The sequence below is a fragment of the Phyllobates terribilis genome, unplaced genomic scaffold (assembly GCF_046119375.1).
Source record: "Phyllobates terribilis strain yellow unplaced genomic scaffold, ASM4611937v1 Scaffold_1__5_contigs__length_1240528914, whole genome shotgun sequence".
Lineage (NCBI taxonomy): Eukaryota > Metazoa > Chordata > Amphibia > Anura > Dendrobatidae > Phyllobates > Phyllobates terribilis.
In genome coordinates, this window is record NW_027362761.1 from 309,468,694 (window position 1) to 309,483,588 (window position 14,895).

Below are 14,895 nucleotides of genomic sequence, written 5' to 3' on the forward strand. Positions count from 1 at the left end.
GTAGATGCTTCCTCCTCCGGAGCGGTGCTCACCCACAAGTCGCCATCCGGGAGAATGGTAACCTGCGGCTTCTTCTCCAAACTCTTCTCCTCGTCTGAGCGCAATTATTCTATAGGAGACCGAGAATTGTTAGCCGTTAAATTGGCACTGGAGGAGTGGATTTACCTGCTCGAGGGTGCTCTTCACCCGGTAATAATTTATACGGACCACAAAAACTTGGCTTACCTCCAGAGTGCCCAAAGACTTAACCCGCGCCAGGCCCGGTGGTCCTTGTTCTTCGCCCGCTTTGATTTCATTCTTCATTTCCGCCCAGCAGACAAGAATATCAAAGCCGATGCCTTGTCCCGATCCTTTCTGTTCTCCGATCTAGAGGAGGAGCCTAAGCACATCATCGACCCCGCCAAGGTAATGCAAGTGGCTCCCTTGGATCTGAATCGTCTTCCACCTGGTAAGACGTTCGTGACAGTACCTGATCGAAAGAAGGTTCTGCACTGGGGACATTCGTCTAAGTTAGCCGGCCATGCTGGCCAAAAGAAGACCCTCCAGCTTATTGCCCGGCATTACTGGTGGCCTTCCCTGCGCAAGGAGGTAATAGACTTTGTCTCGGCCTGTGCGTCCTGCGCCCGCAACAAGGTTCCTAGACATCTGCCAGCCGGCTGCCTTCTGCCTCTTCCCGTACCTGCTGCCCCGTGGCAACACATCGCCATGGACTTTATAACGGATCTCCCTGTCTCTGCTGGTTGTACGGTCATTTGGGTGGTCGCTGATCGCTTCTCTAAAATGGCTCACTTCATTCCCCTGCCGGGTCTTCCGTCTGCATCCGAGTTGGCTAAGGACTTTATTCATCATATTTTCCGTCTCCATGGTCTTCCTCTCCACATCGTGTCCGATCGAGGGGTTTTAGTTCACCTCTCGCTTCTGGAGAGCCACGTGTAAACTGCTGGGGGTCACCTTGGACTTCTCTTCTGCTTATCACCCACAGTCCAATAGTCAAGTAGAGCGGATCAACCAAATCTTAACCAGTTACCTCCGGCACTTTGTTAATGCCCACCATTCCGATTGGGTGGATCTTTTACCGTGGGCCGAATTCTCCTACAATAATCATGAGAGCGAATCCTCTTCCAAATCCCGTTTTTTACAGTCTACGGCCAACATCCCCGGATCCCGTTTCCCGTCTCGGTGGACAACCCGGCCGCGGAATCTCTTGTTAGCGAATTCTCCACCATTTGGGAGAGTACCAGATCCGCACTTCTTCTGTCCTCCGAGTGGATGAAGAGACAGGCTGACAAGACACGTCTGGATACGCCTCAATTCCGTCCTGGAGATAAGGTCTGGCTCTCGTCCAAATTAGTCCGGCTCAAGATTCCTTTCTACAAGTTAGGGCCCCGGTTCGTCGGCCCACTGGAAGTTATCAAGCAAATCAACCCGGTGGCCTATAAATTGAAACTCCCGGCCAACTTGCGGATCCCCAACTCCTTCCATGTATCTCTCCTCAAACCCGTGGTACTTAACTCTTTTTCCAAGTCTTCAGGTACGCCTCCTGCCCCGGTTTCCGCTGAAGACGAGTTTGAGGTAGAGAGCATTCTGGCCACCAAGAGGGTAAGAGGAAAGACCTTTTTTCTGGTGGATTGGAGGGGGTTTAGTCCTGAAGAGAGAACTTGAGAGCCTCGGGAGAACATCCATGCCCCGCTCATCCTTGATAAATTTCTTTCTGGCCTAAAGAGGAGGGGCGTAAGGGGGGGGGGGGTACTGTAGCATCGGCGTCCCTGCCTTCTGCTAGGCAGGGACGCCGTCCCTCTCACCTCCGCGCTCCTCGCGTGGGCCCCTCCAGCGCTCCAGTCTCTGTCGGCGCAGCGGCGTCCCTGCCCCATGTCAGACAGGGACACCGTCTCTCCCGCCCCCCGGCTCCTGGCGCGGCTTCTCCCTGCGCTCCGTTCCCTGCTGTGGCCGGCGCGCGTTCCTCCTCCAGCAGAGTGCTTAGGGCGCGCGCACTCCCCCCTCTTAAAGGGACAGCGTGCATCTTCCTAAAGAGTCCCCGGCCAATGGCCAGAGGACTTCCCACATTTAAGGCACCTCCTCCAAAATGGAGGTGCCCGAGCAAAGTTGTTTGCACTGTGTCTTACCTGTGCTTCAGCCCTCAGGTTCCGCTGCAAGGCTGACTTCTCGTCCTGCCTGCCAGCCTGTTATCCGTCCGTTACCTGCCGAGCCTGCCAGCCTGCTCACCTGGAGCGCTCACCTGTTACTTGCCTGTTACCTGCCTTGGCTATCTGCCCGCTCACCTGGGAGCATCCGCCTGCCCCGTCTGTCACACCGCTCACCTGGGAGCGTCCACCAGTTACCTGCCTGTTACCTGTCTCGTCTGTCAGATCGCTCACCTGGGAGCGTCCACCAGTTACCTGCCTGTTACCTGTCTCGTCTGTCAGACCGCTCACCTGGGAGCGTCCACCAGTTACCTGCCTGTTACCTGTCTCGTCTGTCAGACCGCTCACCTGGGAGCGTCCACCAGTTACCTGCCTGTTACAAGCTGTGTCCGTCAGCCCGCTCACCTGGGAGCACCTGCTTGTTTTCTGCCAGCCTGCCTGGAGACCCTGCCGTCACTTGCTGTGACCACCTTCCTGGTAAACCTAAAGACTGCTACTTGCCCTGCTTTCTCGAACTGTGACCTCCTGTCAGCTACCAGAGACTTCCGCCTGCTTGCCGTGTCCATCCACCATACTGGTCAGTCCCAGCCCTCTGACCCGTAGGAGCCACCTGCTCTCTTACAAGGTCGTCCCCCGAGTAGCACCTGGTCCCTCTGCCCGGATCCTCCCTGGTCACGGTGTCGTTAGCTGCTGTACGACCAGGGTCGGTTCGGGTGGATACTTAGTCATGCCCCTCTGGGTCCCTCCTTACACCTCGGCAAAGAGGTTCCACCACCCGGACCCGTAACACACTGTACCTGCGTCATTACCAGTGCAGCAGGTGTTTGCGGACAGAAGTTTGTGTCTGCCCTTATGGCATCAGCCTTATATAATCCTAGTTTAATACATTATAATAAAGTGATCCCCGGAATAAAAATACAGTTATGACTTATTAGCAGGTTTACACTCCAATATTTAAGCTGTAATACTGAAGATCCCAATGCAGCATATGCTCCAGACAAAAATAAATTCACTCTCAATAAAATCGACAACAGAAGGCTTATACTAAAGCCAACATCTTCGGAGCATTTCCAGGGCTGATAAAACGCATCGACTGTGTGGCTGAGTGAGCACACTTTCTAAGGAACTTGAAACTTCTTGCCAAACAGAAAAGGCAGACCTTCCCTAAAAGGATGAGGTTTCATACCAAGTAAGGCTTTGTTCACATATGTAATTTTTGTCAGATATAATAGCAAGAAAATCTCTGCTATATTCCTGCCCATAAATGATAGAAGCCACCGTGGAACCACAAGATACCCTATGAGTCAACCATAAGAAAAATACACTGCTCATAAAAATAAAGGGAACACTTCAACAACAGAATATAACTCCAAGTAAATCAAACTGTCCACTTAGGAAGCAAAACTGATTGATTTCACATGCTCTTGTGCAAATGGAATAGACAATAGATGGAAATTATTGGCAATTATCAAGACACACTCAATAAAGGAGTGGTTCTGCAGGTGGGGACCACAGACCACATCTCAGTACCAATGCTTTCTGGCTGATGTTTTGGTCACTTTTGAATGTTGGTTGTACTTTCACACTTGTTGTAGCATGAGACGGACTCTACAACCCACAGAAGTTGCTCAGGTAGTGCAGCTCATCCAGGATGGCACATCAATGCGAGCTGTGGCAAGAAGGTTTGCTGTGTCTGTCAGCATAGTGTCCAGAGGCTGGAGGCGCTATGTCTGTCAGCGTAGTGTCCAGAGGCTGGAGGCGCTACCAGGAAACAAGCCAGTACACCAGGAGACGTGGAGGGGGCCATAGGAGGGCAACAATCCAATAGCAGGACCACTACCTCCGCCTTTGTGCAAGGAGGAACAGGAGGAGCACTGCCAGAGCCCTGCAAAATGACCTCCAGCAGGCCACAAATGTGCATGTGTCTGCGCAAACGGTTAGAAACCGACTCCATGAGGGTGGAATGAGGGCCCGACGTCCACAGATGGGAGTTGTGCTCACATCCCAACACCGTGCAGGACGCTTGGCATTTGCCACGGAACACCAGGATTGGCAAAGTCGCCACTAGCGCCCTGTGCTCTTCACAGATGAAAGCAGGTTCACACTGAGCACATGTGACAGATGTGACAGAGTCTGGAGACGCCATGGAGAGCGATCTGCTGCCTGCAACGTCCTTCAGCATGACCGGTTTCGGCAGTGGGTCAGTAATGGTGTGGGGTGGCATTTCTTTGGAGGGCCGCACAGCCCACCATGTGCTCGCCAGAGGTAGCCTGACTGTCATTAGGTACCGAGATGAGATCCTCAGACCCCTTGTGAGACCACATGCTGGTGCGGTTGGCCCTGGGTTCCTCCTAATGCAGGACAATGCCAGACCTCATGTGGCTGGAGTGTGTCAGCAGTTCCTGCAAGATGAAGGCATTGAAGCTATGGACTGGCCCGCCCGTTCCCCAGACCTAAATCCGATTGAGCACATCTGGGACATCATGTCTTGCTCCATCCACCAACGTCACGTTGCACCACAGACTGTCCAGGAGTTGGCGGATGCTTTAGTCCAGGTCTGGGAGGAGATCACACAGGAGACCATCCGCAACCTCATCAGGAGCAGGCGTTGTAGGGAGGTCCTACAGGCACGTGGAGGCCACACACAATACTGAGCCTCATTTTGACTTGTTTTAAGGACATTACATCAAAGTTGGATCAGCCTGTAGTGTGTTTTTCCACTTTAATTTTGGGGGTGACTCCATATCCAGGCCTCCATTGGTTACTAAATTTGATTTCCATTGATGATTTTTGTGTGATTTTGTTGTCAGCACATTCAACTTTGTACAGAACAAAGTATTCAATGAGAATATTTCATTCATTCAGATCTAGGATGTGTTATTTGAGTGTTCCCTTTATTTTTTTGAGCAGTGTAGGTTATTGTGCAATGTCTATTGTCATGGACGGAAGTCGCAATGTGGATGTGTCTTATCTGATTTTCTTGTTGCTTCTCTTTATTCCGGAGAACCTGGATAACACCATGTCCAGCTTTGGGGACAATTCTTTTTCTATAAGGCTATGTTCACATGTCCAGTAGTCATGCGTTAGAATGGATCCAGCAGCAATTCGCTGGCAAAAAAAGTGGTGCAGTCCGTACTTTTTAGTCCATTTTTTCAAAAACTGATCTCTGTAGGATCAGTATTTTTAACATTGAAGTCTATTGACACCGGATCCATTAATTAGAAATCTCTAACGGATCCGTTTTTTTTCTTTCTGGATCCGTTAGAAATTTAAGACTATGGAAGTCTAATAAATAGATCCGTTGTCAGTTCAGAGACAGGTGGTAGAAGAAAGGCGATTCCGGCAGCTAAATAGGAAAGGGTTCTTTACAGTCAGAGCAGTCAGACTGTGGAATGCCAACCACAAGGGGTAGTGATGGCAGACACTAGAACAGCTTTTAAAAAAGGGCTGGATGCTTTCCTTGATACACATAACATTATGGGTTATAGTTAAATTAGTGACAAAAAATGTATAATTGGTGGAGAAAGGTTGAACTTGATGGACCTAGGTCTTTACTCAATCTATGTAACTGTGATTTGCAAGGAGTCACCACCAGATCTTTGCAAATCTCTGCCTGGCAATGAACACTGAAACAAGGTGTATGCACCCTGGCTTCATTACCACACTGAGCATGCCTAGGAAGGTAGCAGTGACGTAAAACACAGCCAGCAGAACCAGCGAAAACAGCTGCCTGAGTCCTGCTTCACCGCTGCCTCCCTGGGCATGCACAGTGCGCTAAAGAACGTGGGATGCTTACACCCTGCTTTACAACGCATTGTCAGGGAGGCAGAGATTTACAAAGAGCCAGCGGTGACAAAACCCTTGCAAATCATGTTACTCACCCACAGAGATGTGATAACATGATTAGTGGGACGATTAGCCTGGGGAACCTGGTTATGCTCGTGGGCTGAGAGGTCACACCAGAGGAGAGAACCTAATATTCTAACTAAAATCTGCCAGAAATCCTGCTTTAATTGGACTTGCCGTCAGTGGGAGATTTCCTGAGGGTAAGGAGATCCGCTTGGACAGTGGAGAATCGCTGGAGATGAAGGAGGATCCGGCATCTCCTGGGGGGCATACCTAGTGCTAAGGGGACTCTATGGCCTGAGGAAGCTGGTTCCTGGCCAGAGGGGTGCAATGACCCACAGTAAGAGGAATGACAACGAAGAAGAAGTGACGCAAATGGAACCTCAAAATGGTGCATCCTGTGGGAACAGGCAGAGTGTAACATACCTGGCGGCGTCCTTGCATGGTGGTCCATCTCCCACTGTGCAAGAGAGCGCACTTGATCTCCTGTCCAGAGTGTCTCTCTGGCTTCCCTCCATGCTGTCTGTTTGTGTCTGTCTCTGCTGCTTAAGGGCGGCGTCCGATCACTTCCTGCTTTTTGTACCTGCTGTGGGTCACACCCCTTGTGCGTCCTCAGCCTATTGCTGTCTGTCACCTGGTATATAGCTCAGCTGCTCCCTTCTATCCCTGCCTGAGCATAGTGTTTCCTTCAGTGTGTGCTTGCACTCTGTAGGTGCCAGGTCCCGTTCTTTGTTTCCTTGTCTGCCTTTCCTGGAGGCTGTATTTCCAGGCCTGTCTGAACTTAGTCCTGTATGTCTCCTGCTTTGCGGTATCAGCTCCCGTGTCTGAACTGAGTCCTGTATGTCTCCTGCTTTGCGGTATTAGTTCCCGTGTCTGAACTGAGTCCTTTCTGTGTATCTTGTCTGTCCTGTCTGAACACGCTCCTAGCCTGTTCCTCCCGCCTTCTAGGGGCCGATTACCTAGACCCGCTCCTGTATCTTGTCTGTCCTGTCTGAACACGCTCCTTGCCTGTTCGTCCCGCCTCTCTGGGGGCAGTATTCCCAGACCCGCTCCTGTATCCCGCTGCAGTGTCGGTCTCCTCCGTACACTCAGTTCCAGTCTGAACTCTCTCCTATCCTTTACCTGTTTTGCCTCTATGTCCGTTCCCTTCCTTTTTCTGCAGAGTCTGAACTCGTACCTAACTCCTGCCTGTTGTCTCTGTACTCCCGTTTGTGAGTTTGTGGTCCACTCGCTACTTCACTGCAAGTACCCTGTGGGTGTCTGGCTCTGTCTTTCCCTTCCTGTCTGTTCCGTGTGAACAGAGTCCTGTCCTGCCCTGCTTCTGCCCGCTGCTCTGGCAGTCCTGTCCTGCCCTGCTTCTGCCTGCTGCTCCGGCAGTCGTCCTGTCCTGCCCTGCTTCTGCCCGCTGCTCCGGCAGTCCTGTCCTGCCCTGCTCAGCCTTGTCTGCACTCTAGCTGTGCTTGCCTGTAACCCTCTGCCTGTATTGTTCCTGAGTCCCGGTGTGTACTGGGTCCTATCCCGCCTGTGTTCCTACCTGCTAGTGCCTCCCTGTCTGCACTCTAGCTGTGCTTGCCTTTACCCCCCTGCCTGCATACCCGCCTGCCTGCATACCAGTCGTGCCTGCCTATACCCACCAGTCTGTGTGCCAGCCTACCAGCCTGTTCCTGTATTCCCCTGTGTGGGTCAACAGCCGTGTCCGGGGTCTGTCCTGGAGTAGCACCTGGTCCCTCTGCTCGGTTCCTCCTTGGTGCACTGGCGTCGTATGCCGTCGTGCGACCCTGGTCGGATCGGGTGAATACTTAGTCACGCCCCTCCAGGCATTCACTCTCCGGCACGGTCCAGTGGAATCACTACAATCACACGCACACGCCGCTTAGCCCGGGCGTGTGCATAACACAGAGTGGTATTTGTAGAAAAGTGGCTGCCAGACTGGAACAGTATACCCATAGGGTACAGAACTCTACTGCCAGAAGCCACCAGTGTCCATACAGACGTAAAAAGATCCTCAACAGGGTCTGGATATACAGCTTTTGCACAAGACGACGAGGAGGAGGTTTGATCCCCTGAGAGGGCCTCTACTTCATAGGTGCCTCCTGGGACTAGGAGATCCCCCAGGGAAAATGAGAGTGATCCTGTAGTATTATTATTATTTATATAGCGCCATTGATTCCATTGTGCTGTACATGAGAAGGGGTTACATACCAAATACAGATGTCACTTACAATAAGCAAACTAACAATGATAGACTGGTACAGAGGGAAGAGGACCCTGCCCTTGCGGGCTTACATTCTACAGGAACGGGGAAGGAGACAGTAGGTTGGGGGGTTGCAGCAGCTGCGGTGTTAGTGAGGCGGCAGCTGCGGTGTTAGTGAGGAGGCAGCAGGGTCATGGCAGGCTGTAAGCTTTCTTGAAGAGATGGGTTTTCAAGTTCCGTCTGAAGGATGTGGTGGATAATCGGACGTGCTGTGGCACAGAATTCTAGAGGATGAGGGATATTCGAGAGAAGTCTTGGAGGCAATTGGGTGAGAAACGAATAAGTGTGGAAGATAGAAGGAGGTCCAGGGAGAACTGGAGATTACGTTAGGGAAAATATCAGGAGATTAGTATCCATGGGAGACTCGCCCTCTTTGCAGGACTTTCTCAAAGTAGTCAATATGTTCAATTCCACTATTTCTACACTGACTAACTGACTCTCGTGATTTTCAAAAGGTGGCGGGCACACCATGGCTGTAGAGGGTAGAGTAAGCGAGTTGGAGAACACTATACTTCCTGTACGTAGAGACATTCAAAATCATACTCAAGCGGTGGCGGCTGTGGTGGCTAAGGCCTATGAATTTTAAAATCGCATGAGTCATAATAATATAAGGCTGGAGGGGGTACCGGAAAAGGTGGAAGGGGGAAATCCTGAAAATTTCTTTGAAAAGTGGCTGCTGGACACCTTTGGCAAAGAGGCCCTCACTCTTTTGTTTGAAGTGGAGAGAGCTCATAGGATCCCTGCAAGACCAGGGCCAGAGACGATTTAGCCTGGGAAAACAACGCCACCATAACTTGTCACCCACTAATTAGCATATCACAACTGTGGTTATAAAACTGATTTTAGGCATATTCAAAAAAATCTATAAGCCACTAAAATGGGCTTGTTAGGAAGGGTATAAAGGGATCAATAAATACACAGTAGCAGTTTGGGGGTTCTGGGGAAGCTGACAGGTTCCCTTTAACTGGCGATCAGTAAGTGAGCTCCATCTGATGGTCAAATGGAAGAGCTTGTAACTCCTATATTTGTATATTTTTTTTTGAGTTCCTACCATTTGATTTATGACCGCAGACCACATCAAGGTTGAATATGAAGGGAAACAAAGAGCAAGTAAAAGCGAAATGGTATGAAAATTGTAATGATACCGAATAGGCAAAAGTGATTATTAGCCATGAATATATTAATTTAAGTAAAAAATATTGTCCCCAGTATTGAACAACCACTTTAATTAATTTCCAAACAAAATTCCCAAAAGACATACTGATACGGGATTTAGATTGTGATCCCCAACGGGGACAGTGATGATGATGTCTGTAAAAGCACTGTGGAAATTAATGACAAAATAAATAAATAAAAGCGACCATATAATATAATTATTTTTAGTAATTTATATAGCGCCATCAAATTCCATTACGCTTTAAAAAGATCATCCCTAGGGCTCACAATCTAAATTCAGTTTTCTTTGGAGAGAGTGGGAGGAAACTGGAGTACAATGGGAAACCCACACAAACAGGGGCAGAACACAAAAACTCCTTGCAGATGTTTTCCTAGGTGGAATTTGAATCCAGGACCCCATATAATGCGACCTTACTATTAGACCTGTATTTTACCATTCAGCCGGTCGTTCTCCTTGTCAGACATCAACAGAACCGATGGGCTCCTTAAAACCAGTGAACAGATTTTTTTTTCTATACTATTGTCCAGGACTGTACAGAGCACATCTAGGGCATGATTTGTGTGCCCACTGAGCCAGCAGAGAGGACCAGGACTGCCAACACAGCCAGAAATGAGAATGAGAATGGACAGGACAAGCTGTGCCTCTGGATTACCACAATACAAAGCAGAATATAGATAAAAAGCGCACAACTGTAGGATGAAGAGTAACATTTCGGGCACAATTGCTGCGATCCTGGCTTCTGGCTGACAGCCTCGTGTTGCACATCCACCCATTATAGCATAGCTGTGGCCAAGTAGAGGCACATGTAGGTTTTCCTCCTGGCACATAGCCTGCCTCCAAAGTTGACCATCTGGTTTACCTCTATCTAAAGTGCAGACAGCAGAGAGTCGGCGAACTTCAGAAGCTTGATCATGCAATATTAGCTACAACTCATGAGATTGTTGACATTCTCACTGTTTTGGTAGCCGGCGTTCACACAAATGGCTTGTGCCCACACTTGCATTCTCTCCACCCATGACAATACACATAACTTACGTTGAAGAAATTAGTCTTGTTCCTCTCGTAGAAGAGCCCCTGTGCTGGCATGTGCTTCAGCTGCTGCCACGGGATACTGCTGCCTAGCAACACGTCTCTGGCCCACTGCAAGTTCTGTGGAGACAACAGGCAGGATGAAGCGGGGATGCTGCTGTGGGTATATGCTGTGCACACATACAGATCAATGGAAGCTCCAGCTAGTGACACCAAACATTAGCAGCTATGACTAATACGGTACCAAGTTTTGTGAAGAAGGCGACTGGTCCGAGGTGCCGGACAATGAGTCATACGTTAGGAGGCTAAGAAAACTCCCCGGTGTATTCCTCCAAGTCATGTAATTAGTGAAGCCATCCCCTGAGAAATGGAGGGGGCAGCGATACACACCACACGCACTTTTGCAGCATAGTGGGTGGCTATGTTCTGCTCCACAGGAAGGAGGAGTCCAATGTAGTCACCTGCTGGCGGCTGCGCTCATTGCCAAGCAACAGGCCAAACTGGAGAACTCCTGTCCGAAATAATCATTAGGAAGGCTAACCGGGCATAGGGGACTAAACATAATCACTGCACACTGAAGAGAAGTGGTGCGACCTTGTGTACACCAAAAAGTTGTACCTAGCTAGAACCACTCAGACTAATTGGGCTAATTTACTACAATGTATTAGTAAAGTATCATTTACCAGCCTAGAGTTTGAGCTTAACCCCTTCATGACCGAAGCATTTTCCATTTTCGTTTTTTGCTCCCCTTCTTCCCAGAGCCATAACTTTTTATTTTTTTGGTCAATATGGCCATATGAGGGCTTACTTTTTGCGGGACGAGTTGTACTTTTGAACGACATCACTGGTTTTACCATATTGTGTACTGGAAAACTCAAAAAAAAATCCAAGTGCGGTGAAATTGCAAAAAAAAAGTGCAATTCCACAGTTGTTTTTTGGTTGTTTTTTTTACCATGTTCACTGAATGCTAAAACTGACCTGGCATTATTATTCTCCAGGTCATTACGAGTTCGTAGACACCAAATATGAAACATGCATAGGTTCTTTTTTATTTAAAAAACCTGGGAGTCTGAACTGAAAAGTAAATTGATGTGCATGCAAAATGTAAATGCATGTTCACATAAGGCCACTAGACAGACAAAAACCAAAGACAAGCAAAATACCCAAATATCTGGAAGTAAATGGGTAAATCGCACAGTGCAAAAATAATGATAAATAATAAAGAGTATTTAGTTAACATAATTTTGATCAAAATAATGTAAAAGCCATCCCACCACGTCACGGTAACCCTTATGGGACAGTCCTAACTCTAATATTAAAACCTTACCATTTGTCAAGTGACATACATATGGATAAGGGCAGAGAGACTGAACCCCTAGTAGAAACATAGACCTGTGAGGCAGAATGAACCTTTCAGCTCAGACAAAGGGCGGCCACACCCTTTATATGAACTAAAGCACACTAAACTGCAAAGAAAAAACCTGGGAGTCTGAACTGAAACGTAAATTGATGTGCATGCAAAATGTAAATGCATGTTCACATAAGGCCACTAGACAGAGAAAAACCAAAGACAAGCAAAATACCCAAATATCTGGAAGTAAATGGGTAAATCGCACAGTGCAAAAATAATGATAAATAATAAAGGGTATTTAGTTAACATAATTTTGATCAAAATAATTATCATTATTTTTGCACTGTGCGATTTACCCATTTACTTCCAGATATTTGGGTATTTTGCTTGTCTTTGGTTTTTCTCTTTTTTATTTAAGTTGTAAAAGAGAAACCAAAGTTTGCTTTAAAAAAAAAATGGTGCCATTTTCGAAGACCTGTAGCGTCTCCATTTTTCGTGATCTGGGGCCGGGTGAGGGCTTATTTTTTGCATGCCAAGCTGATGTTTTTATTGATACCATTTTGGGATAGAGAAGATGTTTTGATCGCCCCTTATTGCATTGTATTGCAATGTTGTGGCAACCAAAAAAACGAAATTCTGGCGTTTAGAATTTTTTTCTTGTTACGCCGCTTACCGATCAGATTAATTATTTTTTTGCATTGATAGATCGGGTGATTCTGAATGTGGCGATACCAAATATGTGTATGTGTGAGGTTTTTTTACAGTTTTATTTTGAATGGGGCGAAAGGGGGGGTGATTTAAACTTTTATATATATTTTTTTATATTTTTAAAAACTTTTTTTTTTTTACACTTCTTGCATGCTTCAATAGTCTCCATGGGAGACTTGAAGCTGCGGTTGTCTGATCTCCTGTGCTACACACAGGCGATAATCAGATCGCCTGTGTGTAGCAGAATTGCTCACTTGCTATGAGCGCCGACCACTGGACGGCGCTCATAGCAATCTGGCAATGACAACCACAGGGGTCTCCTGCAGAGCCCGGGTTGTCATGCCAACCTATCGGTGATCCGCGATCATGTGCTGGGGTCCCCAATGGGTGGGGCAAATGACGCGCTTCCCGGAAGTGCGAGTTATATCTTTGACAGCGGCATGTAACTAGTTATCAGCTGCGGGTGTATCGTGAGGTTTCATCATCCTCACTTCACAACGCGCTACATTTTTATCCCAAGCACTTATTCTCATGCCCTATACTCCCCACGATACTCTACATCACGTTCTTCAATGGTTATTATGGTGTGGGATATGGCACTCAAAAGGGAACAGTTTTCACTGCAATGTGGTGAGCAATACTTGAAAATGTAAACGACGCATTACAGAAGCTGGATGCGAAGATGGATATGGCAATCCACCTCCTCCGCAGAAAATATTGGTCCAGAAGATGGCATATTTTCCGCCAAATCTTTAGAGTATGCACTTCAACTCCACCACTCCATATTTATAAAGTATAGCATCTTAATGATACATTTTTTTTTGGCATAGCAGTACACTTGTTAATGCTAGATAGGAGACCGAGACTAATGTGTCAAATGTTGTGACTTTTTAATGTATGTTAATTGGTCAGCTTCTCTATGTTAGAGCAGGAGCCTAACGTATCAAATGTCGCACGCTAAGGTAGAATAAAACATGGACTAATTTGACTTCGCCATGTCCGACAATGAAATTCCACAATTTGCACAAACGCAATTGTGAAGACACAGGGTCTTCCATGAGCGTAACACTGCTCAGACCTCAACCAGTGGCCCCCCGCTTCTGGCGGGCCCCCACAGAGAGAAGGTAGCGGCAAGCTTAGGAAGCTAGCAGTCCATCGAGGTACAAGGCCAGGAGACCCGAGGGTCCCACTCTGGCCCCTCCAAGAGTTTCCATGGGGCCAAATGATTGGCTGGTCTCAATCTGGCTTCTCTGAATGTCTCCGTGGGTTCCAGGCAACCCACCTGGCAATTCCAAAGAACATATCCATGGGGCCAGGTGACTTCATCGTCCCAAACTGGTCTCCCCAAATGTATCCATGGGTTCTCTGATGGTCAATGTAGCAGATCCGTTCCTTTCCAGTCAGGGCCATATACCCTTAGGCCGGAATCATGTAGAATCCAAATCTGTGTCTCTTTGGTTAAAGCCATGCTTCCAAGCTGATGGTCTGAGAGAGTCTGTGATCTTTTTGAATCTCCTTGTCAAGTCTCCTTCAATTCTCGGTTTCAAATCTCACTGCTACAGAGGCACATGTCCTTTTAAGTATACATCCACAGGTCAAGGGTTAGGGATGATATTATTATACAGGGCTCAGGTCTAATTGTTTGAGCTAATCAATTTACATAGCTGGTATAGCAGGGGGCTCTTGTAAATAAACATCTAGCTTCACATACCAATAGAAGACAACATTCAGGGTTATACAAATACTGGTCTGTCCTTCTTGACCAGCCACAGAAATACACATACATTTACAAGTAAACAGAAACACATTAGTGCATTTCTCTTGGCTTAAAAAATCTAATTGTCTGGCTGATTAAGATTATGAGCTGTATCATCACAGCAATAATAAGTGTTCCCCCTATGTCTGTATAAAGATTTTCAGTCTCTAGATGCAGATTAGAATGATCTCATTAACTGACAACTTGGAAATGTTAAGGAATTGACATATAAAATATATTAAGATAACAGGACAGGGAAAACCTATTTAATTCTAGAATAGGCATGCATGCATGATAGGTACTGGAACATTCAATTAGGACATTAAGATCTTCCTTTTCTTCCTATTTTAAAGGGGTTGTCCAGGACTTTTATATTGATAGCATATCCTTAGGATAGGTCACTAATATCAGATTAAGGGGTGGCGATACCAGGCACCACAGCCGATGTTCCTGATGCCAGACGGTTGTGCTGAGATGTGAAGCTGCACAGCTCCGTCAACGAAATAGTGGCCGCGGCCAGGTACTGCACATCCACCCCCTTATTCGAATCAATAGGATAGGTCTGATATGCAGTACCTGGCCACGGCCACTTAGCAGTTGTAATGTGCTCGGCAACCTAGCACATCTGGCCAG

General features: G+C 47.6%; 1 protein-coding gene across 6 annotated transcripts in view; it reads right to left on the reverse strand.

The window, feature by feature from the left end:
* The window catches only part of CABIN1 (calcineurin binding protein 1), a 222,666-nt gene that overhangs the window by 57,530 nt on the left and 150,241 nt on the right, over window positions 1–14,895 (reverse strand). For all 6 annotated transcript variants that reach the window (XM_073674374.1, XM_073674401.1, XM_073674383.1 and 3 more), the window contains one exon: window positions 10,454–10,567. In XM_073674374.1, coding sequence (XP_073530475.1) covers window positions 10,454–10,567 — 114 coding nt within the window. The remainder of the gene's footprint in view (window positions 1–10,453; window positions 10,568–14,895) is intronic.